This window comes from Poecilia formosa, unplaced genomic scaffold (genome assembly GCF_000485575.1).
Source record: "Poecilia formosa unplaced genomic scaffold, Poecilia_formosa-5.1.2 Scaffold34, whole genome shotgun sequence".
Taxonomy (NCBI): domain Eukaryota; kingdom Metazoa; phylum Chordata; class Actinopteri; order Cyprinodontiformes; family Poeciliidae; genus Poecilia; species Poecilia formosa.
This window is the reverse complement of record NW_006799973.1, coordinates 542292-569197: the sequence shown is the minus strand read 5'-3', so window position 1 is coordinate 569197 and position 26906 is coordinate 542292. Positions and strand designations below refer to the sequence as shown.

Sequence of the window (26906 nt, the reverse complement as noted above, 5' to 3'; positions counted from 1 at the left end):
CGTGGATTTGGAAAATCCTAAACCTTACGCAGTATCTATGATGCTCATCTAAAAGCAAGGACGGAGCGGCGCTGGTCACCTTAATGGCTATATCTGTTCAATCCAGTTGCTTGTAAAAACAAAAAACAAAAACAAATTGAAGTAGCAGCAACTTGATTTATTTATAGCCGTCAAGATGCGATGAAGGCTTGCAGAGAATGGTGTGGAATAAAAATTATATCCAGTGTGGAGCAATTGTTTGGATGTTAGATGAAAATGAAATGACTGCGCCAATCATCTCTGTGTGCACAGCAGCAGATCGGCTACAGCAGCAGAAAACCACAAAGGGAGGAACTCAAAGTGTGGCTCCATCCTGCCCTGTCTGACTGGTTCGGGCTGCTGGCAGGCAGTGCGGCAGTGTTGGAGGTTTTCTTCGCACACTTTGATCCCCTCAGTACCAAGTGAGCTTCACTTAAATGCCACAGCCTCCCTAAGTATTATGTACGTCTCTTTGTGACCACAGAGTACCTCCAGCAGGAAAACACACTTTGTCAAAAACCTCAGATCATCTCAAACTGGTTTCTTGGACTTGACAATAGCCTTCACAAAGCGGAGCTGGTTAGAGAACCCAAAAGCTGTACTCAAGTAAGAGCAACACCACTTCAACAGATTTTTATGAAATGTCCAAGAAATTGCTCAAGAAAGAGTAGAAAAGTATTTTATTAAAAGTCAGTGAGCTGAGTAACCGATCAGAACTGATTTAATAAAAATGATGTCATCGCACAAAATATAAAGCTGTGTCCAAATTCTGGTATTTTAAAGACTAAAATAAATACATAAAAATCAGATATATAAGGTGATTGAAGGATAATAGATTCAAGCAGCTCTTTTAAAAAAATAAAAATAAAAAAAAAAAATAAACCAGTCCGCAATGCAATATGCCAGAATGGGGTAAAGTCCTTTCAGTCCCAAATAGCACAGCACTCTCAACAGATAAAAAAAAACAAACAAGAAGTCTCACTTTAACTTCAGTAACAGACCAGTTATTGATGTGATCTAACCCTCCCTAAAGCACTTCTGTTCTCACAGTTTCTGACTTTTAAAGACTCGCGTTATTGATCCACTTATCTTACCTCAGAGTCCATTTTCATGTTTGTCATTGAGCCAGTGTAATCCACTTTAAACTGATTGATTTTCAGACAGAACCAAAGAACATCATGTGAGTAGCTGTCCACAAAGCAGACTCTTCCCAAAACTCTGTCTGCAGCCCAGACGTGCTGAACAACTCCAGCCTTTTGACAAAAGAATCTGTGGGATTAAGACATGAACCTCTTGGTTTTAGACGTTTTAAATTTAGTGCTTTTCTTTGTAAATCCAGCGTGCTGGACTGACAACTCTTGAAGGTAATTTAAAGTTGCTCACCTGTTCAGACTGGGGCTAACCCCCAACCAAATGGTACAAATGTTTGGATTCCTGCAGTAACAGGTGTGGCTGTGAAAAAGCAACCAATCCATTTGCTTTGGACATTTTCTGCTTCATGACATACTTAGAAGGTTTTTCACACCCTGAATGAAGCCTAGAATGTGAACCTTTACTTTTTGTTTTTTTTTTCTTCCTCAGTGCAGAAAAGATTAATTCCAATAAAAACAGCAAATATGATAAATTTGATGAGATCTGGAGGCTTTTCCTGAATTTCATTCAAGTCTTCATGTCAGTGGTGCTGAATTATCATCCAACCAGAACTGTTTATTTCTGTCTTTTTTTTTTGCATTTGGTTGTTTGCCTTCCTTTAGTGGAAGATCATGACATGTCCCAATCTTCTTGGATCTAATTGTGAAACTGCATCTCATAAATATTAAAGATGAGCATCTTTATATCAATACAAACTTTTAGAGATATTCTAAAGAAGGTACTGTCTGATACCTGCACACATTTCAGCTAAAATATTTATCCTACCCTGTAACCTCAGCCTTGTTTTTATTGTTTTATGACCTCAATAGTGCTGCTAATGTTTGATAACTGTGAAAGTGTGCTGCTTGATCTTATGTGTTCTTATTACAAACAAGAATTTGTAATAAATATACCAGTACGTATGCGGTGCGAAGAAGTCATTAAATGTAATAAATGTAAAATAAATCTTTCATCTGAGGTGGAGTTTTGTGTTTATTTTTAGTAGAAGCTTATTTTTACAACAAAAATCCAAAAGAAAAATGAACGACTGAATGCAAAAATGAAAGAAAAATCCCTTCACCTGTTGAGGAAAAAAATGCAACGCTCCGCATTTTAATGTAAGAACAAGAAGATGCAACACAAAGTAGATCCTTAAATTAAGATCTTCAGGAAGTTCATAAAACAATTCTTTAGCCTCCATCTTCTTTCGCACATTAACGTGACTGAAGAGTTGAAGATTTATGACACTTCACGTGAAAGTCAAGGTTGAGATTCTCCTCCAAACCTAAAAAAAATGGAGGATATTTAACGCGTCGTGGAGCAGGGGGTTCACTCAGCAGCTGTCACAGATAGGAAACCTCAAGGAGACGTGATATCTCTCGCCAGCTTCTTCTTATAATGCCTGTTACTGTTGCATAACTGTAGACAAATAAATGAAGCGAGTCAAAGGGGACAACAATGGGAAACACAAGCAGAGAGATGGAATAAACCCACTGGTTCCAACCTCAGGAGGAGCTTGAAGGATTTAAAAAAAGAATATAATCTGTTGTCTTGTTTGTGCTTGAAGCTCACACACAACTCTTTGCATACTGAGACTCCATGATGTAAAGAAAAAGGGCCATTTTGTGAGGCAGCTAATGGGGACGGGGCTGAAGCTTTGCCTGTCAACTGAACTTAGAATCATCTTTAGTGCATGAAAAATCATTGGCACCTTTTTTCCCCCCCCCCACCTCCTTCACCAAGACCGACGCACTGAATCAGACGATATAAATAACGCGCATCTGCAGCCGAGGTGATGCATGTTTCATTCTGCCTCGTGAAATCAGTTTCGATTACATTCCCCAGCAGTTTGTCTCACAGCTTCATTTATGAGACGTCATGTAAAAAGCTTTAAATCCAAAACGTGAAACCCCTTAAAGTGCCGCTGACCAGAGCCGTAGGGGAAGTGTCCAGCAGGACGTGAAGTTGAAAGGGATAGGGTACAAAATGTGTCCTCCCTAATTGACCAAAATCAAATGACTTATGGCAAACCTCAATTTGTAGAAAAAAAAAAACAGGACGCAATCAAACCATGCCCAGCGTTATCAACATAACTGGGTCTTCTGTAAATGTCAATTAGTGGCTGCTTCTATTAGATTTATGAACCACCCACAACTGAAAAGGAAAATGGTCCCAGAAAGACTGATCAATTAGCCAAAAAAAAAAAAAAAAGTGCAACAAAACTGCATTGCTTTTTCTGTGCGAGATGCACATCTACATCGTCTAATGTTTCATCCCAGTGATGATTAATCCCCACAGCAACAGCAGCAATTAAAACATGGCGACAAGAGGGGGATCGGTTTCTTACCTCAGTCGGCTGCTGGGAGATTTCTATCTCCTTCTGTCTTCTCTCTCGTTGCCGGTGTCCGTGAAATATTTACCCGCTCAGAGAGCTATAGTGCCTGTCGTCAACGCTGGACGCTCTTGAAAACTGATCATCCTCAAAGAAACGGCTCAGAGACATGCCAACGTGAAGACGGGATGAAAAACGAGGGTGGTAACTGTAACAGCTGCTGAAATATTAAATGATCAATATCTGTGTGGTTGTCTGGTGACAGTGGAGAGGTGCTTGTGTTGATGGATGGGCGAGGAGCTCTCGGCGAGCAGGGGTTAGCGAACGAGAGAAAGAGAGAGAGAGGGAGGGATTAGGATTGAGGAGACACCCCTGAGGGACTCTTTATCGTTGCATTGTAGCCCTTCGTTGCTGAACGCCCAAGCGAGTTCAAAACGCTGCCCTGACACGATGTTGCTCCGAGATAATTAATCTGTTAACGCGGATTAGTGGGGTCTAACCCCTCACTCGCTCCCTTTCCACCGCCAACCCCCACTGAACATATAAAAGCTCGCCCATCCGACCAGCCAATCTCTGCCCAGACCACCAGAGTGAATCCAGTCCAGGTTACCAAGGCGAACTGTAAAAATGTACTGACTGGAAAATGATTGTGGAAGCTTCAGCACACCACTCACATCTTACATTAAAAATGTGCTTATGTGAAAGCTGAAGGGGTAAAAGCAGAGGGAGAATCACGAAGAGGCACACAGAGATGAATTTGGGGATGAGGAAGAGGAGGGGGCGAGGGATGCAGAGAACAGGAAAACCTGAGGAGAATAAAAATGCGGGTTCCCATGGAGGGATGCTGAGAGAAAAGAGGAGGGAGGGTGAGAGAGATGGAGCAAGTAACAATGAACAGAAAGGGGCAAAGCAGCATGCAGTGGATTTGTAGGCGAAGGCAGTTTCCAGTGGAGGCTGCAGGACAGCATCAACACCGATTTAGAGACGGGGGAGGCGGCGGAGGACGTGTAGCGACGTGACTGATGTGATGAGAGCACGCTCAGAGAGATGTCCTCTCAGGGACTGGAGCGAGAAGAATGCAGGAAAGACATGGAGGTGAACTGCAGCAATAAAAAGTGTTTGCCTTTCACTGGAGAAAAGGGGGCAGAGGCACGAGAGAGGAGAGGAGAGGAGAGGGAGGGGGCGTCGGCTTTTCTGTGTCACTGAGAGGGAGTGGGGGAGGGGAGATAATGCAAGCAAAGGGAGCAAACAGCAGAGAAGCAGGGAGCATACTCACACACTCACTCAGCTTTTGGATAGTGTATATGTGGGTATGCATCTGGAAGGAAAACGGGGAAGAAAACAAACAGATTCATTATCCTCGGCTTAGGGAGCGAGCATCCGTCACATCAGCGACGAGAGAAAAATCACCACTCACAGCTCTTTAAATCATCTGCTTATAGTTTAATTGTAAAAGCAAACTAGCAGTCGCAATAATTGGTAGGAGAATACAGAGTGATCACTCTTGTGAAACACAGTACATTCAATATTCATGATCAAATTAATCATGAGAGGCAGCAGAGAACGAGCCTAATGAACCCTTACAGCTTTACAATATCGAGACGATAAAAGTTTCTGCACCTTTAACAACCATTTATTTATCACAAGTGTTTAAAAAAAAACAAAAAAACAGTACAAATATTGTGAATGATGACAAAATGTAAAAAAAAAAAAATAAAAAACAGGCCAAAGTTCAAACCAGTAGGAAATTAGATCCATCAACTTCAGAAAATGTCAGATGAAATAAAAAACGGCTAATTTCAATTTAGAGAGAGCCCAGATTATGTAGATAAATGATCGTCTACTGATTGTTTTCTGGAGTTTTTAGATTTTATTGATCTAATCAGCTTTAATCAATGCAATTCTGTAAAAATCTGATAGAAAATCTGATAAAAAGCCACAGTCATACAGCTAAAAACGAACTCTCACACAATATAAATGAAGTATTACTATTATTATTTCAAGTAAATTCTTCTTTATGCTTGATTGTCTAATCCAAGCAGCTTCATCCTTAAAGTCAGATGGGAATTTCTAGCAACTTGAAACTTTGAATGACTGTTTTATCCTAAGAAAACAAATAGATCTTTTAACAATTAATTTCTGCTATAATTCAAATGCTTCTGTGAATTTCTGTAAACAAAAGGCTTACAGAAAGTTCAGATGAGCTGCATTTGCTTCAGTAATTTAGCTTTTGTGACTAATTAAACTTAAACTACCAATAAACTTATTTTATTTTTGTGCATTATTGAATGTGCTCATGCAAATTGTAAAAGAAAAAATGACCAGGTTTCATGTTTTGGGGGTAATTTTCATGCCTTGAAACTAGATAAAACAATCTGTGGTTTTATACCATCATTACAGTTTGATTTGGTTTTATTTATTTTCCCAATATGTTGCATTGAAATACGTTCAACACAACAGAAATCGGTTCTGTATGGTGAGGACTCACATTAATGAATACGAAAACACTGATATATAAAATTCTTATGGCAGTCTTTACAAAAGTATTTCTTATGTCCAAGGGACACTGTTGGTTCACTAAATGAAGGGGATCAGAATATATCAAAGTGTGTAAAATTAAGGCAAATATGAAAAATAGTAAAGCATAATCTATGTGAGAGAACTGCATCCCTTTGAATTTATGACTTAATGCTTCGATAAATACCAAAAACATTGCCTTAGCATCAGTTTTACTGAAGCAATAAATATAAGAAGTAAACATATCCTATTGCACCAAGTCATGTGCTGTTTAGTGATTCACAGCACTATTTAAAAGCTGTATGTAGAATAGTGCAGGTGATGAGAGATACTTCTTCATTATCGAAGAGCTACGGTGCAGATGATGTCATAAAAACCGTTCACCTCGGCGCCCCTAACGGTACAAAGGTGTAAGGTGTTGACTGGCTGCCGGCCAAAATTCAACCCCTTCCCCACCTTCAGGTCCCACACGCCGTCAAAAATCCTTTCCCCCTCTGCGTCGTCTACCTTAGCCAGCGTGAGGTGGTACCGCGGGTTGTAGGAGCTCCGGTGCAACCAGCCCTCCTTCCTGTAGGCCTCCTGCAGGCCGGAGTTCAGCTGGTGGAGGAGCAGCTGAGGCTGGGGGCTCAGGTACAGCACCTTGCCGTTGAAGTGCTTCAGCTTCACCGGGAAGGTCACGGCCACGGGCGGGTTGCGGTCCAGCTGGGCGAACCGGCGGAGGATCTCCGCGGCGGCCGCCACCTCGGCCGGGCCGCGCAGCACCAGGAGGCACAGGGTGACGTGCAGCTTGGAGGCGGCCTGCCAGTGAGGAGCAGAGGAGGGGAGTAGGGCGGTGAGCTCCTCCTGCAGCTGCTGGAAGCAGGACAGGATCGTGGGCGTGTTGGCCCGGAAGGTGATGAAGTGAGTGGGTTTTTTCTTAGGAGGACGCCCGCCACATTTCTCTTCTGCCTGCTTCGGTGCTGGATCCTAAGGAGGAGCATCAAAGTGGAGATAAATAAAAACTAACGACGACGGGGTCCGTCAGACGAAGGGTTTCCGTCCACACCTGTATGTCTTCATGACCGTCCAAGGTCTCCTCCCAGTCTTCAAAATGCTTCTCCTCTCCGTCCTCACTTACATCCTGGTCATTTTCTTGACATGAGGAATTTTTCTCAGTTGATGATTGGAGTCTAAATAGGAACCAGGAAAGGAAAATAAATACATATGGCAGAATAAAAATGACTTACTTTATTAAAACAAAACAATAACATTGTCTGAAATCTAATGATTCATTCACCTGCTTCAGGAAAGTTTGTGACTATATCAGTCTATATAGTTTGCAAAACAAAATAAAAAATCATTCTTAGATAATGAGATATTAGTCTGCTCAGTTCTGAATATTTTAGCTCCTTTCAGAATGAACAGTTTTAAGGCGTCTTGTCACTTTAAAACCAAATTTACTGCTGGTTACGCCCCCAACTCTACATTTACTCTTGTACGTGAAAAATGGCTGCAAACAGTTGCACAATTTTACAATCGTACATCTTTAAAAAGCAGAAGTGGAGCCTCCTGCACAACCAACAAGAAAGCAGCAAGAGGTTTCTGGATGGTAAGTCAACAAGAAAACACTTGTCTTTTCCAGCAGCCATTGCATAGCACATACAGCGGTAAAGGTAGCAGCTGACCAAACGTGCTGGAGCTCAGCTTGGGTTGCTAGGTAACAGAGTGGGCTTCACTGGAGTTGCTAGGTAATGGGCTGAGCTTTGTTGGGGGATGCCAGGTGAGGAGCGGAGCCTGCTGATCTGTGACGCCACATTCAGAAGGCTTTTGAAACGGCTCATTTTTCAGACACCAAAAAAATATAAAGTTACTGCCAAAAATGGCTCTGTGTTATTTTTTTAAGCGTTTTGTAAGTACCTTTACTCTTCCAGTTGGGACATAAATGGAAGTAGAAAATGTGAATTTTGCTGAATAGGTCCCCTTTAAAACAGCATCTATAACTCATTCAATCCTGAAGGCTCTGATATGAATCCTCAAAGAGGCTTTGCGTTGTGCACTTCTGAGCATTTTATCCAAACTGATGTATTTAAAACACACATTTTATTCAAATGTGGGTTTTTTTTCCCCACACAGGGCATTTTGTCTGCAATGAGTTAAAGATAAAACCTGCAGCAAGAATAAACACCAGACCTATTTGCAACCTCCTCTTCAACACATAATCCACGAGAGTCCTGCTGTTCCTGAGAAGTGTTTCCTCCACAATGTGTGGGGGCAAAGGTGTGATTCATCTCATTCAGCTCCTCTTCCTCCTCATGTCTGTTTTTGGTACGAGCGCAGTCTTCCTCCCGACCACCCACAGCACCTGTCTGCTCCTCTGTTGTTTCACAACCACCGTCTTGTTGCTGCTCTGGATCCTTTACTCTGCTTCCATCTGAAACAAAGGATAATTTTTAGTTTGAGAAATTGTACAGATGTACAGGAGTATTCGTACCACTTGAGCTTTTCCTCATTTTGCTGTGTTACAACTGCAAATATACAAAGCAGTGCATAACTGTGTATAATACAATTCTGTAAATGTTTTACAGGAAAAAAAAATCTAAACGTTGTGGTAGGTATTTGTATTCAGAGTGAATACTTTGTAAAACCACTTATACTGCAAGTGTTAGTGTATTTCTAAAGCAGTTTTCTACCTGTAATGCTTCTTTCCAGAATAGTTTAAGCTCAGTCTGATTGAATCTGTGAACAACTTAATCAAATCTTTCAGTAAATCAGAATGTGGACTCCAGCGAAGCCTGTTTGTAAGATTAAAAGCAGCTTTTGAAAATAACAACCTTTAGGCACATATTAAATATCTTTAAATTAAGCTCACATTTCTGTACTGTAATATAATCTTCTGTTGGCCTGATGTAATATTTTATTATGAAATGTGTTTTCAAACTCTGCAAGAGGAAAATGATGATAATTAATGGAAATGTTTGAAATCATCTGACTCACCCTTTACTTCCTCCTCCTTTCCAAACGGTGGAGCCAGAGATTGACCGGTGGAGCCAAAGACCCTGTCAGTTCTGCTGTGGCGGTCCCAGACGCGGTGCCCTCTGTAGGCGAAGTACTGGATCCGGTGTCTGGGCAGAGCCAGCTCTGTGGTGTAGTCGCAGTCACACGGGTTGGTGTCCCAGTTGAAGTCACAGAAAGGGCGCTCCAGCACGCCGAGGAAGCGATCCACATAACCCACCACAAACTCTGAAGCGTCCACTGATGTGTCCCACAAGATACGAGAGATAACCTCATCTGCCGTGCGCATGCGAGGCTTTTTGTTCACATCTGCTGGAGAGAATTCAATCGTTTCCATTCAGACAGAGAACAAAGAGAGAGATAAACACATAAAAGTCTCTTCAGATTAATCGTGAAACAACCAGATGAATAAATAAAGACTGACCTGTCCCCTCGTCTTTCGGCTTCGCCACTTTGCTCACAGCGCCTTTTTTCTTCTTGTGCTTTTCCATCTTTTCTTCATCCTGTTTGTCATCCATGTCAGGGGACAGAACCGCTGACTCATGCGGTGATGGGTCACTGAAATAAATGAGAGCAATAGAGGAGGGAGGGAAAGGTAAAAGTATGGTCACAAATCATGACAAGTTAAAAAGACGGGAGCCCTACCTTAATCTGAAACAGATGTTACTTAGGATGCAAAAGCTTACATGAAATTAAAGAAAAATCTAAAGATTCACAATTAGTAATAATAATAAGAAGAATACATAATACGTCATGAATTATTTGCATCTAAATGCAGATTAATATCAAAATTTCCCAATCAAATCCAACATAAAAACATACGAAATAAACTAGAAGGGAAAATAACAGGAAAATGCACAGGAACACTGAGTTCACAGGGATTTTCGCCTTAAAAATGAGAACAAAATAAAACTGGAAATTGTAAAAAAAAAAATATTTATCTAAAAGGAAAATAAGTTTGTTTGAACGGTCTACTCATTCACAAAACAGAAAATTACATGGAGCCTTTTCTTCTTCTCCCTCTGTGCTGGAGGGAAAGAAAAGATGTGATTTCCTTCTTTCTGACCTGCTGGTTACCATTTTAATTAATTACTTTTCTCCCTCGCTTAAAACATAAGACGACATCCTTTTAGTATTTTTTGTAGCCTTTCTTCTTCTCATTTATATTCTTTTAGATCAGGAGAGATCAGCTGCGGCAAAACTGCAAAACTTTAGCATTTCATATTAGATTAGCGTTTTTAGCAGAAGCAAAGTGTCTCATTGTGTGTAAACAGAGAATGAAGATTTTTATCATTATTCTGTCATTTCCAAAAGACTGCCAACATTTCTAAACCCAGTTAAACTTTTCGGTAATACTTTTAGCCTTGTTGTTAAAGATTTGCTCTGTTCCTTCCTCACAGCCTGAAAGAACGGCACACATGTTTGGACACATTTCATGTTAAATAGTTTCTTACATAGTTTTCCTTCCTGACTTAAATCACTGCGGACATTGAAAATAGCTGACTCAAAACTCAAGACTCTGACTCCCTCTTTTCTCTTTTCCCAGACTGTGGTTCTTATATGGTGTGTTTAATGTTGGGAATAATTTATTTGTTTGAGTTCGGCCAGAGCTGATTACGCTGGAAATCATCTGAATCCAGTAACCAGCTGTCTGGTCTCTGAATCTCTAACTGAACCTATATAAACAGCAAACCTATATACTATGACATAGTGAAAAAGTGCAAACAGAGAGTAAGAGACCTCCTTCTTGTTAATTATGAGAGGCAAGTGGATTTGGGCAAACCTGTGTGATAAACGACATCTTCCTCCGAAGTGACACTTTCCCCTCTGGAAAAACTGGCACACTTTTAATCCATCCTTGTTCTGCTCTGAAGACTCTACAAATTAGAACAACAATAAGGAAGACAGAGTGAAGACGTGTAGTAAAATCTGAATGAAAGTCTAAGGAATGTTGTCTTTAATATGTCATCAACAGAAAGAGAAATCTGCTCAACAACACATGCAGTCATGTCTGGTGTTTCTGTGGCTTCTTACGTAAACACACTGACCGACTTTGTTTCTGTATGAACACAATGAAGATGAATGTATGTTGGCAGGCAAACTGTAAGTGCAGACATGTTAAAAACCACCACTACTGATCATTAATTATTTGTTAGTCTAATGTTTACAATAAAAAGCACAACTCCGGATATTATATTTTCCCTCCAACACAGTAACACTACAAACCCTGTAACAGGTGGTAATGATTTAATCCAGATGACTGAAAAGTCATCCAAGAGTTCACACCACACTTCCTGTTTTTCTATTTTTGGACAGAACTGAATGTAACTCAGCCCAAATACCTAAACTATAGCTGTAATGTCTTTCTTGTGAGAACTGAGATGACTCCAGCTGGCACAAAACCACCTGACCCGAATCCAGGCGCGATAACTTACAGGAAGTGCATTTTTTTCTGTTCCTTAGAAGTTTTACTTGGATTAAAAGTGATAGATGCAGATGTTGAAGCAGACAGTGAAATCTCTCTCCTCCACTGGGAGTGAGAGTCTTGAGTTTTGAGTCATTTGCTGAAGCCAGGAACTGATCCAGCAGAACATTCTGTCAGGAAGTCAGAAACTTACACCACACTACTCCATGAATTCAGCTGCCTCTGTCAGTGTGTGAGGGTCCAGAGACACATGATAATATAGCTTACCAGAACTGAAACTGCTCTGGGAGAGCGCAAGAAACCTTGAAGGGTTTGTTTCCATAACTGCCTTAGTTGCTGCTATAAGTGGAAAGGAAACATCTCAAAGCAATATTTTAAAGTCGTATTTAAAAATAAGGGTGCACTGCACCGATTTATTAGCCAGCTGATTTATCAGTGCCGATTTCCTTAATTTTGAGAGATCAGTGATCAGCCGATACATGCTTGATCAGCAAAGGTCTAAAAATCAACCACTGTCCTCTTTTTCCTCCAGTGATCAAGGTTTGACTGGTAGACCGGCCCACCAGGTCATCTCTGCACATTTGCACTCAATAATAATCACCCCACTGTTATTAACTCAGCAACTTTCTTGCAATATTTAGCAAGAAAAATCGGCATCGGCAGGTCAGGATTTTAAAAGACTGGTAATCACCGATCGGCCAGAAAACTGCAATCGGTGCACTCCTAATTTAAAAAAATAAAAATATAATCAATTAATTTTCATCAAAAAGATTCAAAAACTGTTGATTACCAAATACCTCTATTATGATTCTGATAGCACAGTTTTCTGCATAAAAAGACAACAACTCTGGTAAAACATGCTGTTTCTACAAAGAAGTTAGTTCATGAAGCGAAACGTAAAAGGGGAACTAAAACTATGAATAACAAAAAACAACAAACAAAATTTCATGCATCTGACTAAATATTAAAGTTCTAATCCTTTGTGATTTAAAAATCACAAAATCCAGTCATACGCAGTAATAAACTGATTTTTTCATAAAATATCTCTTATCAATATGTGTGCAAGCATAAAGATAAATTGAAATCAGTTTTTTCTAATTAAATCTCCATTAAGAGGGCAATGTGGGACTCAGATTAGGTGAAGTTAAATGAAGCATTTTATCTGAAGACTCAAAATTTAATTAAACTTTTTTTTCAAAATGAAGCTAAAGAGAGAAGAAAATCTTACTAGATAAGGGGGCAATTCAAGTCCTCAGCAAACAATGTCCTGCGTTATTTAAATGGGTTCTGAGACATATTGCCAAATTTTCTCGCCATTTTGTGGTTTTGAAGGACTGGATGCTCATCATCCAGTCATTTAATGGAGGTGTAGAGTCCATAAGTCAGTTTGGTTCAAAGGTGAATCACACTTTTCACTGTTATTTCTACCCTTAGTCTGACCTCTATTTATTAGAAATTAATCAAAATAGTTGTTCAAATGCGACACTGATAAAATGTGTTTAAGTTACAGGCAACACATTGATTCATCATCGGTTCTTACATTTGTTTTTCCACAAATGTACATGACTGAACGCTCCCGTTTGCAGGTCCTGGAACTTATATGAGTTATGTTTTGTATTTGTTAGGGAAGAACATACTGTACTGAATGTATCTGAATGTAAAAAACAGATTTAGGTTACTGATCATGTACTGCTGGTATACTAAAAATATATATAATGTATATTAGGCTCCATGATATTAGGGACATATGCGATAACGTTGGCAAGTCTTTTGATACTGAAATGACATTCAATGAACAAATAAAAAGTGTTTATTTTACGTCTGTGCTTTCGGTTGATTGCTAACGTAGAACATAGTGTATCAAGATACTGAATAAACTAGAAAAAAATGATATTATTTCCACCTGAATAGCTGTTTCTGGCTTCAGTCTGATGTTTGGCATTTTTTCTTAAAAACATGACCATTGTACTTCGTCTTTGCTTTCCAAGGTTCCTCCCAAAAAATTTATTAAGCCTGGTGGTTGAGCACTAGGGCAGTCATTCATCCAGCAGCCAGACATGTTTTTGAGTTAAAAAAATGTTTAAAGTTAACAGGAAATTTTAAAATATCACTTGATAATTATTGAAAGATTGGAAGATTAACACCTGAACACCAACTATAAAATCTTAAGAAACTTAAAGACTTAAATAAATAAGTAATGCTTAACCTGGTGGGGGCACAAGAAAAGCCTGGTGGTCCGCCAGGCTTAAAATACACTGGGGAAAACTTGCTTTCTAAACAACATGCAGTGCTAATCTATCTTTAATACTTGCTCTTCCATTATTCATACTTAGTATTTTTTACCAGGGTAATTTATCAGAATGCATCTGACTAAATATTAAAGTGGTTTTGCATTTTCATTCTTGTGACATACTTAACACACTTTTTTTTCTGTTTGTATTTTTCATTGTTGGCATTTTAAATACAACAAAATGAGATACCAAACAGAATACATTGATATACATCAAACTAAATAATATACACTGATTGTTAGAAAAGAAAAATATTTAATTTTGCTGTGTTTATGCTGATTGACATTAATGTCAACTGTTTTGAATTGGGACTCTTCAACTAAACATTAGTTACTAAACCATTAAAAATATGTGTGTTAAGAAAACATCTACATTTAGGAGAGGACCTGAAGGCACAGCTCATATCTTAGTTTTTCAGAATCATGTCCCTTAACATTCTCTCTACTCCATAAAAGCGTGTTTGTGTTATTAAGAAGAACTTTTAACATTAGTTATTGCATGTAAACATGCCATAAACCTTACAAAACAAAAAACAAACACAGGTTTAGAGCTAAGAATGAGGTGCAAAAGGTGAACTGGGATTCTGCTTTACTAACTGTGGCTTTTAGAGTAAATAGAACAAATCTATCTGTAAAAGTGATGAGCAAAGACATGAAGCAATAGAATAACACTGAGACATTTACCTCCCGTATCTTTCCGGGTATCATTGCTCCGGTCAGTTTCGGTCACAACAGCAATCAGATCCGGTGAGTCAGTCAGGGAGGTGGGCGTCAAGAGGCTCTCACCTCCGATCTTCTGGTTCTTCATAGAGTCCGAGGAAACTTCTGGACCGTCTGACGCCATTTCCAAATCAAAGAAATATCACTGTAGAGATTCACTGACAGACTGGCGTAAAATCAACTGTCTCTGCTACCTGGACACCTGGAAACACAAACACGGAAGTCCCGGGTTAGCCATCCGGTACTCCAAGTTAGCCATCCGGCTAACTTAGATTTGCATGGTAGTAAAAATATATATATATAAAAAAATATATATACATGCAATTTTCTTTATCTTTGAAAAAGAAAAGAAGCCAAATGAAGTTCACCAAAGTGACCCAGTCTGTAATCCTCGAATGGAATTATGGTTAATGCAGTTTTATTGAAAAATATCTGTAGGCGAAGCGAATTTAAATGTACAAATGAAAGCTTAATATTACCAACAAAAGCAAAAAATAAAATAAAAAATTAAGAGCATATTTTTAATATTTTTTTTTAATAAAAAATAAAGTTTTGTCTGAACGGTTATTTAAAAGTTGTGATATGACGTCAACAGTCGGAGCAGTCAGCAATGAGTCAGCGTGCGACGGCAAAGCGCGTGCGACGTGCCTCAACGTCATGTGATTTCTCTGTTTGCTAACATCATGTAAACAGAAACGGGGGAAGTGGTGCAAATATCCATTTACTCTCGTCCAATAATGAGTTTTTGCTAAATATGTTTTAGAAGATTAATTTATTTTTTACTTTCACAGTTCTTCGTCTTTATATTTTTAAACACAAGCAGCGGAAGACGTGAAGCAGCTGTGTTTTCGTACCAATCTTTGCGCTGAAGGTAAGACCCTCCGGTTTAGCTTGTTGTTATGACAACGTATTAAAATAAGCGTAGAATTGTAAAGTCACGTACTGGCTAGAAACAAATGCGATCCACAGGATGTAAATTATACGACATCTAAACTTTTATTCAATAGTTTATCTACATATATTACATGTCTCTCAGATGAACGCGCTGGTGGCTCTGTGTCATTTCTGTGAGCTGCATGGCCCCCGAACACTGTTCTGCACCGAGGCGCTACACCCACCATCCCCAGACCCTTCGTCTCAGATGGGGACTCCCTTGCCAGGAGACAGGGATGGTGATCGAGAGGGTGAAGGTCTGACTATGAGGGCCAATAGCTCAGCAACACAGAGAGGAGAGATGTGTGAGGTGAGTGGACTGAAAGCCTGTTGTTTTGAGAATGAAATTCTGTAGTCTGTTTCAAAGTTACTTATTGCCACCTTTTCTCTCCTCACAGGGTTGTCGATCTCTACCTGCATCTCATCCTGGCTTTGTGAGCATCGACGATGAAACAGGCATTCGCTTCTTGAGCCATCAGCATCCCAGGCAGTCCCAGCTTTTCAGTGTGGTCAGACAGGCCTGTGTACGCAGTCTCAGCTGTGAGGTAAATTAACAACACTCCACAAAGACTTTAAAGTAGAAGTTATCTTGCAAAACATATTCAGAAAAAGTGCTGAAAGAAGCTGGCCTTCTTTCAGCCTGCTCACCAGTATTATGTAGCAAGAAGTGGGGAAGGGGCAGTGCTGAGTTACTTATAGTCCATGGCGCTGTAGAAAACTCTGGTCGCTCCAGCACTTCCTGAGACATCTAATTAAAAACACTTTAAAATGTAGGACTGACATGACGGGAAATGTTTGTGGCTTTGAAAACATAACTTCTTCAAACTTTCATATATCTTGACACCATTAACTGCCCCACAGCTAATCTGAACAGGGCAAATGTGATATACTGCTAGATATTAGACTTTTAATCATGATACTTAATTTGATTCTCTGTTTTCTTTATTTTTTAAACAGTCTCATTTTAAATTTGTTTGGGCTTGTTTTTGTCCTTTGTTTTCAGGTGTGTCCTGGCCGTGAGGGGCCCATTTTTTTTGGCGATGAGCAGCATGGGTTTGTGTTCTCACACACCTTCTTTATCAAAGACAGCCTGGCCCGGGGTTTTCAGCGATGGTACAGTATAGTTTTGGTGGCCATGGACAGGATCTACCTTATCAACTCCTGGCCTTTCCTGCTACGTCACCTCAAGCTCACGATACATAGTCTGCAAAGTACAGCTTTAAAGGTAGGTGAATGCTGTATGCTTTTAGTATTATTTTTTTAAAGACAGTGAGCATTGTTGACTCAGGTTTTTATTTTTATTTTTTTATTTTTTATTTTTATCTTGAGGATGAGGATAAATCATCCTCATTCTGCTCACACATATATTTCTCTTTTCCCCATCAGGTGTTTGACACTGAGCAAGGAGGTTGTCCCCAAAGAGCTTTGAGGATGAACAGCGTATTTTCCCCAGCAGTTTTTCCACACCAGAGGAGTGGGAATGCGGCTCGATCGCTAACCTCACTGACCCAGCACCCCAACCTCTGGGCTAGTCTGCACTGCTCTTTTAGCTGGTGAGTTGAAAAACTTCGCCTCACTGCAACAGACAGTTTCCTTTTGTCATGCTGATCTGTGTTTTCCGTTGTTTTTCCAGGTTGCTGAAAGCTAGCGGCAGTCGTCTAACAGAGAAGCTTCTTGAGGGGGCCCCCACTGAAGACACACTGGTTCTTATAGAGAGACAAACAGGTACAACATTTCCTCTCAACCAAGCACGTTTTCTTTTAGCCTTTCTGCAGCACAAATATTTGTTACATTCACCTTTATCACGAAGAAAAAAATGTGATATAAGCTATTGCATAATGTGGTAAGGCATTGTTCTCTTAATGATAGGTGCTCTCAGTCAGTGCCACATGTTTACTCAGTCTTAGTTGGTTTCCCTATTTCTAGTCTGAAAACAGTCCTGATAAAATCTGACTCACTGGATCGCTCAGAACGCCGTCTCTGCAGCCAGAAAACCATGACGACACTCAGATAACTTGTCCTCTCTCAACAGAGCTTGCCCTATTCTGGTCAAGATTTACTAAGTGGTAAAAAGATTTACAGAAAAGTCTCTGAGTCCAGTGCAGCTTTTAGACCAACTGTCTTAATAGTCAATTCTATGCAATTCAGGATCACAAATGGACAAATGCACAGTGAGAGACAATCTGCTAAAGGCTGCAAAGATTTGAGACTGGGGCTAAGATCCACCGTCCAGCAAGACAAGAACCCCAAGCGAACATCCAGAGCTGCAGTAAAATGGTTCATAATATATTTTTATGTATTAGAATGGCCTAAATCTAGATTTCAGTCTCTAGATGTGCTGAGTTGCTATAGAAGTAGCCTAAAAGGTGGTTTTGCAAAGCAATAATTTGGGGGGCTGAATAAAACTGCTCAACATGCTTTTGAGATCTTTATTTATAAAAAAACATTTGAAAATTATTTATCATTTTGGTGCTCTATGATCTTTTAAAATGTACTTTGTGGTTCTAGTAACATAATAATATCAGCTGGTTATTACTGTAGTTTCCTTCAAAAGCGTGATAGGTGGCACTCCTGTAATTACCACATCATGACTCTCTGAGTTATTTGTAACTCTGGCAGATATATTTATAAATACCTGAATCTGACTTTCTGTTATTGGAGAGCAATGTTTCAGACTGCTGACCAGCAGTATGCAGCAACGAGAATGGAGTTTAGCTCCATTAGCTGGATTTAGAATGGAGTGCTGTTTTACTGAAGGAAACTGGAGTCATTCCTGAACTTTCTCTAGCATCTCAAATTAGGAAGTTAGCAGTCACTAGGTTACTTTTCTACCCTGCTCATGTAAACAGTATACAGACAACTTACTTTGTTTGGATTCAAGCTTTGGTAGAGTGGAAAAAATATCAAACCAAACTACCAACCAAACATTGTAATGTTTTCTTTTCAGTTCAGAGCAGGAGTCACCGCCAGGCCCTTCACAATAGAAACATTTTAATTAAGTCCAGTCATACAGACTGATTTAGATATAATAAATACCTTCCTGCTCGACCCTAGACAACAGTGTCAGGTTCAGTTTATTACAGCAACCTTAAGAAACGGGCTTATTTAAGGCAGTGTTTCCCAACCCTGGTCCTCAAGGCCCACTGTCCTACATGTCTTAGAGGTTTCCCTGCTTTAAAGTGCCCAAATTCAACTGATTGCAGTTCAGCAAACGCCTGTTAATCAGTCATTGATTGAAATCAGCTGGACTGATGCAAGGAAATACTGAAACCATACAGGGCAGTGTGCCTTGAGGACCAGGGTAGGGAAACACTGATTTAAGGAAAACTTTGGTTCGTGCTCATTGAAGGTACAAATAAAAGTGGTTTTCAAGCTAGAAATATAACATATAGAGGCAAACACAGACTAATCATTGTGCTGTATATGTCAATTAAATAACACTTTGTGCTCCAAAACTTTGATGAACTTGAAATGTCCGTGAATACAATGTTACTGTTTGTGTAGAATCAGCATTCAGGTACAACCTGCCAAAACACAAGGTCATATCAGATGTTGAAAGTGGGGAAAAAAAAGAAATTTATTTCTGCATCATGTTTGCATTTTACTGGCTTTTCTGTCCTGCTGCTTCATGGAACACGTGTCTGCACAACCTCAGTCTATTTTAATAAATCTCTGGACCGTAAATGACTCCAATCCCCAAATTCAGCAAAGTTTTATATTGACTTGAGCAATGCTTTCTGAAGATTTGCACACAGAGTTTCTGTGCTGAACCAGTCCCACCCGCCCCCAACCAGCCCACATGTTTACCCCTGAGCCCTGCACTTCTCTGGAAGCTGTTTGTAGACCCAATCATATTGCTGTTCTGTTTCCTATTAAATCAATACATTTTCATTTTTTTCTTTCTTTCTGTATTTATTTGTTTGGGATTTGGTAATGTTAGATAAATCCAGTAGTTGTCCTCATCCCAACTCTTTTCAAAGAAGAATATACTTCCCTCACTATGATCCAATCCTAGAAAAATCCTCAAAAATTAAGAAAAAAAGGGCAATGGTGGGATTGTTACTGTCAGAGCAATTAGTTCATTAAATGACAAAAGTGATCCTAACTCAAACAGGCCTGCCATCGCTTTACAGATCAAAGCATCCACTGAACTCCTTCCTGGCCACAGATAACAAAACTATTAATTTATTGTTTCTTTTTTATCTTTGCACATAAAATTGCATCATTTACAATGACTTAAAGACTTGAGTGGGGATAAAAGAGAGCTTTTAGGATTCTTGTCCTGGATTTTAACCAGCGGGTTTGAGTTTCTGTTTGCTATGTGTCAGCATTCCTTAATCCCCTCAGAACTGAGCTGTTCAGTAAATACTGAATAACTCTGTCAGTTTCACGATTGCTTTTTTGGGTGGAGGGTTGTTGCAGTAACAGGTTGAAAAAAAACAAGAGGCCCTATTTATTCCTGTCTCAAAAAACGTTAAGCCTCTGGGGAGCAGGAAGAATTTTCCTTCATAACATGATTCACCGCAGAGAAGTAAGTTATCACTCCTTAGTCTTACAGTAACTGCCAGTTTTTTTGATGAACTGCTCTTTTTATTACACGAATTTAAGTAACGCTGTTCCTGGTCCTGTCCAAATGCAGAAAAAAAAAATCTGCTTTTTACCCTTCGGTTTGGAATGTGCTTGATAGCTTAGTCTGGTAAATTGGAATCGATTTTAGTAAATGGTGTGTTAAAAAGAGTATAAAGAGGGCTGCTGTGGTGGTGCAGGGGCAAAGCACAACTCACGTATTGAGGCCTAAGTCCTCATGGCGGTGGTCACAGGCTCAATTTCTGGCCTGGTGACATTTGCCGCATGTCTTCCCTCTCTTGTTGCCCTCTTTCCTGTCAAACTACTTTCAAATAAAGGCCACTAGAGCCAACAAAACCTTAAAAAAAAGAGTATAAAGAGAACTGAAAATGTTTGTTTTATGTGGGTTTTTTTTTTAAAGATACAAATCTAAATTTCTGTATATCTAGATAGCATTATTTATTAGTTCGAATTTAACCTTCAGCATTTTAATTTTTGTGTTTCTGGCTGAGAACCTTCAGATTAAAGGAGTCTCATTCAAAAATAGCAAAGCACAATTAATCAGCCAGAGATCTAAATCTGATTTCCCCTTGATTGGCTTCGAAGCAGAAAACCTATTTTCTCCTATTTATTAAATGCATCAAAAGTAAGAATTTCTACTTTTTCCAGTCTAGAAATGCATCAACAGCATGTACACTGATACCTTTTTTTAGTTCATAAAAAAATTGATAAAGGTACGACACTCGCTTTGAAGTGCAAATTGAGATGGTTATTTACTTCCTTAGTTTGCTGTTAGATTCAGATCTCCTGTGCTATTAAAAGACCTCCAGCCCATATATTTCTCTCTGTTATCATCCTTAGAAAATAAATTGCAGTGGACAGGTCAGTAAAAGATCGGCATCGACCTGGAAATTCTGGTCAGTTTATTTGACCGGTGGTTCGTATTCTGAGTCTGTTTTTGTTAAAATGTCAAACAAAGCAGTGGAAAAACTATTTGATGCCAAATTGGAAGTCAACCTCTGCATTGTACATTTATTTAAAAAAATTCAAGCAATGAAGGCATATGTTTTGTGCTAAATAAATCTTATTCAATTTAAGTCTGAAACTCAAAAAATGTGTTCAAATACAAAATTTTCAATGTGTATTTGAAAAATGTGTACTAGTTTATTCAAAACCTGGTTTGAATAAACTAAAACCTAGTTTGCTCAAAATAGGTTTTAGTATTGAATAAATCCCAGATTCAAACTAACAGCATAGATTCCCTTGATGGGATTCAAAATATAAAAATGTGGAAACCAGTGTGTTCCTAGCAAAGCAAACAAACATCTGTAGCTAGTCATTTTAATATTTTATTTATGCACATGAAAAAAAACCTTAGGACTGAATGAAGGCCAACTTCTGCAATCATATCATAGCAAGAACTTTAATATTGACTTGTGAAAAGCAAATATCTTTATCAAAAGCAAATATGTTGACAGATTTTCATCCACAGTAAAGTCTATTTATTTTTATTTAAATATGTGACCTGTCATTTAATGGAAGTTTCCTCATGACGGTGAGAAAGCCTTTGTGAGATATGTAAATCTGTTGATCGATAGATGTATCTTGGCCACAGGTAGGTTTTGTTGCCATCCATATAGAAAGAGATGGAAAGCCCCCTGAATGACGGAAAGTCCCTCACGGTATTGTGGTCTTAAAGATATGAGTAAAAGTTGCGTGGGTACAACACACAAACAAACACTGTAGCACACAGTGTCACAGTGCTCTTAAACTGCACCGTCAGTTTGGCCGATGATTAAAAGTAATTAGGAAACTTTTTGGTGAACAGTGAGGAGGCAAAATAAGAGGAGTAATGCAGAGACGCATCCCAACTTGTCCACGTGTCCTTTGCAATAATTTCCTGTGAAAATTCCCCAAGTTATTTTAGTTATTAGGTTGTCAAGTTTTCTTTACGTCATTGTTTGTCTTCCAAAGAACAAGAAGAAGAAATGAGTTGCTGGGAAGGAGCAGAAGGAGGCGGGTCAGAGTCACAGTTACTCCAACCCGACAGCAAACTGGGTCTGCTGTGTGAAGCTTCAAAATCAGACGATGTAGTCGGTCCAAAATTTAAATCACTGAGACACTTGAGACAGGTAAACATATCTAAAGGAAACATAATTCTGCTGTGCATAATCACTGAACACTGAGATTGTATGGCTGGAAATGAAAGTTATAGAGAAACTTTTTGTTCAATAATATATAAAAGATGTTTGTTTGTCGTGGACTACACTCTGTCTGTGAGCTGCTGTTTGTGTTTTTGTCTGCAGGTCCTCGGGGCGAATGACTTTCGACAGCTATCATGGCATGTGCTCATGGGAAATCAGGTCATATGGAGAAGTGCAGACCCCGGACTCATCCAGTCAGCATTTACTGTGCTAAAGGTAACTCAGCTAGCAAGCCTTACCTTAAAATAGAGTCCAATAAAATGCCTCTTTTATTGCATACCTGGAATTTAAGTGAATTCAAATAAGAGGATATTGAGTAAACTGTCATTAGCATCACTGCTAGCTTTACTAACTGTACATTTCAACACCACGGAGAATAGAGATCATTACACTAATCTCTGAGATTTCCCAGCAGGCTCTTTGCACGTTGGGAATCTGTGAAGTTGAGCAAGAAACTTTTAGATCTCCACATTTATAAACCCATCATCTTCCATTACACTCAAAGGTTGAAAGCTCCAAAGGATGAAATAATGTCGCCGTACTTAGGGCTGCATAGCATTAGGAGAGCTTGTGAAATGTGATCACTTTAATGGATGCCATGATGCAATATGACTTCAGATAAATAATTGAAAAGCTTTTGTGCCTTTCTGTTTTGGCATCAGCTAATGAGAAGCCTGTCCAGCTGCTGTTAATACCAAATAAAATTCATTATTTCCATTTAAACAATAAGATTTTATTGAAAAATTTGCTTCTGGCTGATGCCTTTTGTATTGGCATTGAGATAAATTACTTTTTATTTCTGTGTTAACCACCATAGCATCTTTTTACCTCCTAAAACTTGTGCTCCATTAAATGACAACTTTCTCTAAATAAAGTGATAGAGAGACTGTATGCATGATACTTAAATAATTAGTTAACACTTATTTGCAATCCAGTCAGTTCTTGGCTGTCTACAGTCCACACTTTGTTGTTGAAATATCTGTAAATTTGTTATATTTGGTGCATCCCTTGCTTCAAGATGCTCAGACTTCCTGTTATCAGCTGAAAGCCTTGCTCTCTCTCGCTCTCTTGCAGCCTGAATGAGCTATTGACATGAATTTGTTTTTTTACATCATTGTGTTTCTTGTTGCTTCATTTTTTTTAACTCACTGATGCTAAAAATGACCAACTTTGAGTTTGCTTCACATCGTAACAACATTTTCAGCAAAGACTGATGTGGTCAGCGACTCGGTGGTGCCTTGATGGGTGACGATGGGTTCACTGATCTGAAGTAGACAGGATGTCACTGGTCCAGTTCTGATCACCAGTTGGTTTCTTTGTGCATCACTTCTTTCTGATCCAACACAGCTTACCCTGTGAATCTTTGTGCTCCTGTTAGTCGTTGCTGCCAGTGGGCTGCGTGCGCTCCGTCCCATACAGCGCTCAGTACGAAGAGGCCTACAAATGCAACTTCCTGGGTCTCAGCCCAGACGTTCCTATCCCGGCCCACGTCAGCTCCTCGGGTACAAAACGACCCCCTGATCTCAAAGTTGCCTGCAGGCCACGTTGGGATGAATGTGTGACATCTGCACTATTTGTCATGCAGAGTTTTCAGTGCTGGTGGACGTCACGTTGAAGGCCTGTCAGGGTCCAGCTGCAGGCGAAGATGAAATCTCCGCACTTTATCAGTTCACCATCAGCAGCGCCAACACACAGCCGACAGACAGAGGTGAGGCTGCGCGTGGTAAGCAGGTAGAGGTCAGAATATCTGATTTTACTGTTTTTATTGTTTAGATTTGTTTGCTTGTAGAACGGACAAAACGCAGCACTTTTATTAATAAAAGTGTTTGATAATATTATGACTGTCTATACAACCATATTCTATAAATATGTAAAAGTAAATTTATTTCAGTATCTACATTCGCTAAGTGAAACACATTATAGTCGTTAATTACACACAGAGTGATGAATTTCTGCTTGTAGCTACTGAAAACACGTTTAAGGTTAAAATATTACAAATAAGACCAATAAGTAAACATTTTTAAAACGGAAATGTGGACTTAATAAAAAGTATGTTTATCATCTGCGTAAAAGTTGTTTTAATTTGGCAAACGAACCTCATCAGAATGCTTTTCTAATTTACTAAAATTAAAAATTAAAGTAAATTCTCCTTTACAGAGGTTAAAAACCTCTATTTTTTAAATATGACTGTATTTACAGAAAAGAGGTTATAAATATACTGTTCTGAGATCTGGGAGGTAAATAGTATTCATTACCATTTAATAAAGTCCTGATATGCAGAAAACAACTTAACTTGATCCTTATATTTCTGCAAGATAAATAACAGAATCCTGCATAGATTGAAACAATACTTTTTTGTGTGTAACCTGGTAGCTATTAGGCATTGTGTTTGGAAGAAAGATTAGATTTTAGTTTTGGTTTTCAGCAGTCAAGGCCAGTCAAGCACAACATTTTATTGTTCTTATGTGCTGCATTTCTACTAGAGAGTGTAAAATCTTAATACTAGATATAAAACAATACAGACAATTGTAACATGGGAAAAATAACTTAAAACATGAATTAATCTGTCTGTGAAACTAGCACTTTTTCACAGATATTAGAAAATAATAGAAAATATGGTGTACCTTTCACTTGAGCCTTAAAATGAATTGTAATACTGCATTTTGGACTCTAATCGGTGTGATACGTGAGGCTACTCATTAGTTGTGATTTAAGCCAGAGCAGCGGTTGTTGTGCAAGTTATGAAACTGTTCAGAGCATAAATAAACTTCAAGGATCTGGCTCCACCTCAAAGAGTAATTATCTGGTCACTGACTCTCCCCAGACTTCTCAGCTTGAATTCAGAATAGTTCTGTAAGCAAGTTGTTCAGACGGCACACATCAGAGGCAAACCTGGGTAATCTGGTTTGTTGTGAAACTAAGATTTATTGAACCTTTACTGTTTCTTTTTCCAGGTCCAACATTGCTGAACAAACTGGAGGTGGCCCTGTCTAACGAGAACTTGTCTGTGGCTGTTGTGTCTCACTGCCTGCTGTGCCTGAAGGAGGAGTGGATGAAGTGAGCAAAACAACAACACTTTTGGCACAAACCCAAAATCTAACCAAGTATTTTTGGTCCAGTTTCTAGTGCAATATCTTAGTATACTTGAAATAAGACAGAATAAGCTTACAAGTAACTTTTCAGCAAGTTTTAAGTCGATAATTCCTTAATATTGATGAAAAAGTACTAGATCCACTGCCATATTATTTCAGTTTTCACCAATTTTAAGAAACCATTTACTTAAAACAAGCTCAGTAGTAAGTTAGTTGCAGTATAAACTCGATTAAAAACAGGAAGATTTTCTGTTTTTGCAGTGTGAGGTCAACAAGATTTCAGTGTTCTCACCGCAGGTTTTCACTCTTTCAGCAAAGTCAAAGTGCTGTTTAAATTCTCCAAAGTGGACGGCCGGGGCAGGGAGGACACCCAGAAGGTTCTGGCCCTTCTGGGCGCCACGGGGCCTGGAGAGGAAGACAACGTCAGGCTGTTAAAGTACTGGATGACTGGACTGAGCAAAACTTACAAGAGTCATTTAATGACAGCTGTGCGAGGAGGGGAGAGGAGCCCCAGCCAGTGATAAAAAGAGGAGGAGGAGGAGGGACGTGGTGAAGAAAAGAAAAGCGACAGCAGTAATATCTAAAGCTAAACGAAGCAAGACTGAGTCTTTTCATGGGTAGTTTTGTTAACTGTATGGATTCAGTGTTGAATGAAGGAGCACTGTGAATGGATGACAGAAATGATTTTCCTCATCCATTATTGTCTTTTTAAGTAATGAGAAATCTATTGTGTACTCGCCTCAGATGATTATCCTGCTCAGATTAATACATGGAGTAATTTTGGATAAAGCATTGGTGGGGGGTGGGGGTTTGTTAAAGGGAATTCTTCTATAGGACCTTCCATCCTATAGAAGGTTAACTTATTACTAAAAGTTTTTCCACTTTGTTTATTAATACAGATGCGTCCTAAAGAAATAAACTCACTCTGAAGCACTTTATTCCCAAATTGGCTCCATCTGGTGGTGAAGTGGGGAAGTAAAAGGAGTGAAAGTGCAGAAGGAGTATTTCTCCTCCAGCTCCCACTCACTTGTTTGACTGGCCATCAGCCAGCAAGTCTCAAGTGGTGTAAGACAAGACTTTTAAGGTTTTCTGCAGCTCAAAGTTGTACAAAATGGTTGCATAACAAGTTCTCGCACTAGGACTACGGCATCTGCACATTTTTGGCCCCTTAACGAGCCAGTCCCACACTGATCCTCTGTGCTTTTTCTGTTGTTTTTTTTGTGTGTGTGTGTGTGTGTGTGTAAATCCAAAGCGTCTCTTGCTTTGCTGAGGTCCACAGACTTCGGTCAATAAAATCCGGCAACATACGGGTCTGTTTAAACCGGGTAGATTTTTCTTTTTTCCATTGGGTTTTACTTGACCTGAAACTATGTGATGATTGTGCAACCAGGGTTCCTGCACAGTCTGAAAGACTATGGATCCTGGTCTGGATAAGTGTGGAAAAAAAGACAAGAGAAAAAGATTTGGGTTGCCAGACTTAATTTCCTGTCCTGCTGTCAAAATGTTGTGTTCATCCACCCATCCACTTACCAATCCTTTTATTGACCATAAACCCACAGTCATGTTTTCTGTTAATATCTCAATATTAGCCAAAAGGGAACCAGGAAGTCTTGGATTTTGACACGTGTAGAAACCCTGTGCAATGAAACAAGTTTGGGCTCATGCTCCGCTCCAAGACGAAATTTAA

At 39.2% G+C, this 26906-nt stretch overlaps 3 protein-coding genes across 8 annotated transcripts in view; 1 reads left to right on the top strand and 2 right to left on the bottom strand.

The window, feature by feature from the left end:
* The window catches only part of ttyh1 (tweety family member 1), a 28368-nt gene extending 24235 nt beyond the window's left edge, over positions 1-4133 (bottom strand). Inside the window, exons 1-2 of one of the 3 annotated variants that reach the window (XM_016670446.1) lie at positions 3497-4133; positions 2368-2434 (exon numbers count right to left, since the gene is read on the bottom strand). The gene's annotated coding sequence lies outside the window, so the exon portion shown is untranslated. The remainder of the gene's footprint in view (positions 1-2367; positions 2435-3496) is intronic. The other 2 variants (XM_007550001.2, XM_007550002.2) reach the window with 2 other exon arrangements.
* Positions 4134-4903: 770 nt separating this feature from the next.
* Positions 4904-14812, bottom strand: leng9 (leukocyte receptor cluster (LRC) member 9). Of its 4 annotated transcripts, none has more exons than XM_007549999.2 (8): positions 14743-14812; positions 14389-14626; positions 10773-10866; positions 9414-9547; positions 8972-9301; positions 8168-8408; positions 7044-7167; positions 4904-6964 (listed from the first exon to the last, which is right to left on the bottom strand). In XM_007549999.2, exons 2-8 carry the CDS (start codon positions 14546-14548, stop codon positions 6338-6340), a joined length of 1710 nt encoding a protein of 569 aa, XP_007550061.1. In that variant the 5' UTR covers positions 14549-14626; positions 14743-14812; the 3' UTR covers positions 4904-6337. The 4 variants fall into 4 exon arrangements, with proteins under 4 accessions (XP_007550061.1, XP_007550062.1, XP_016525933.1 ...); XM_007550000.2 differs by having other exon boundaries at positions 8972-9298; XM_016670447.1 differs by having other exon boundaries at positions 14398-14626.
* Positions 14813-15064: 252 nt separating this feature from the next.
* flcn (folliculin) lies at positions 15065-26540 on the top strand. Its single transcript, XM_007549997.2, has 12 exons — positions 15065-15295; positions 15461-15667; positions 15756-15902; positions 16361-16582; positions 16744-16910; positions 16991-17082; positions 21898-22055; positions 22230-22343; positions 23506-23629; positions 23713-23835; positions 25082-25184; positions 25533-26540. The coding sequence occupies exons 2-12, from the start codon at positions 15461-15463 to the stop codon at positions 25738-25740; spliced, it is 1665 nt and encodes a 554-aa protein (XP_007550059.1). The 5' UTR covers positions 15065-15295; the 3' UTR covers positions 25741-26540.
* The last annotated feature ends 366 nt before the right edge of the window (positions 26541-26906 follow it).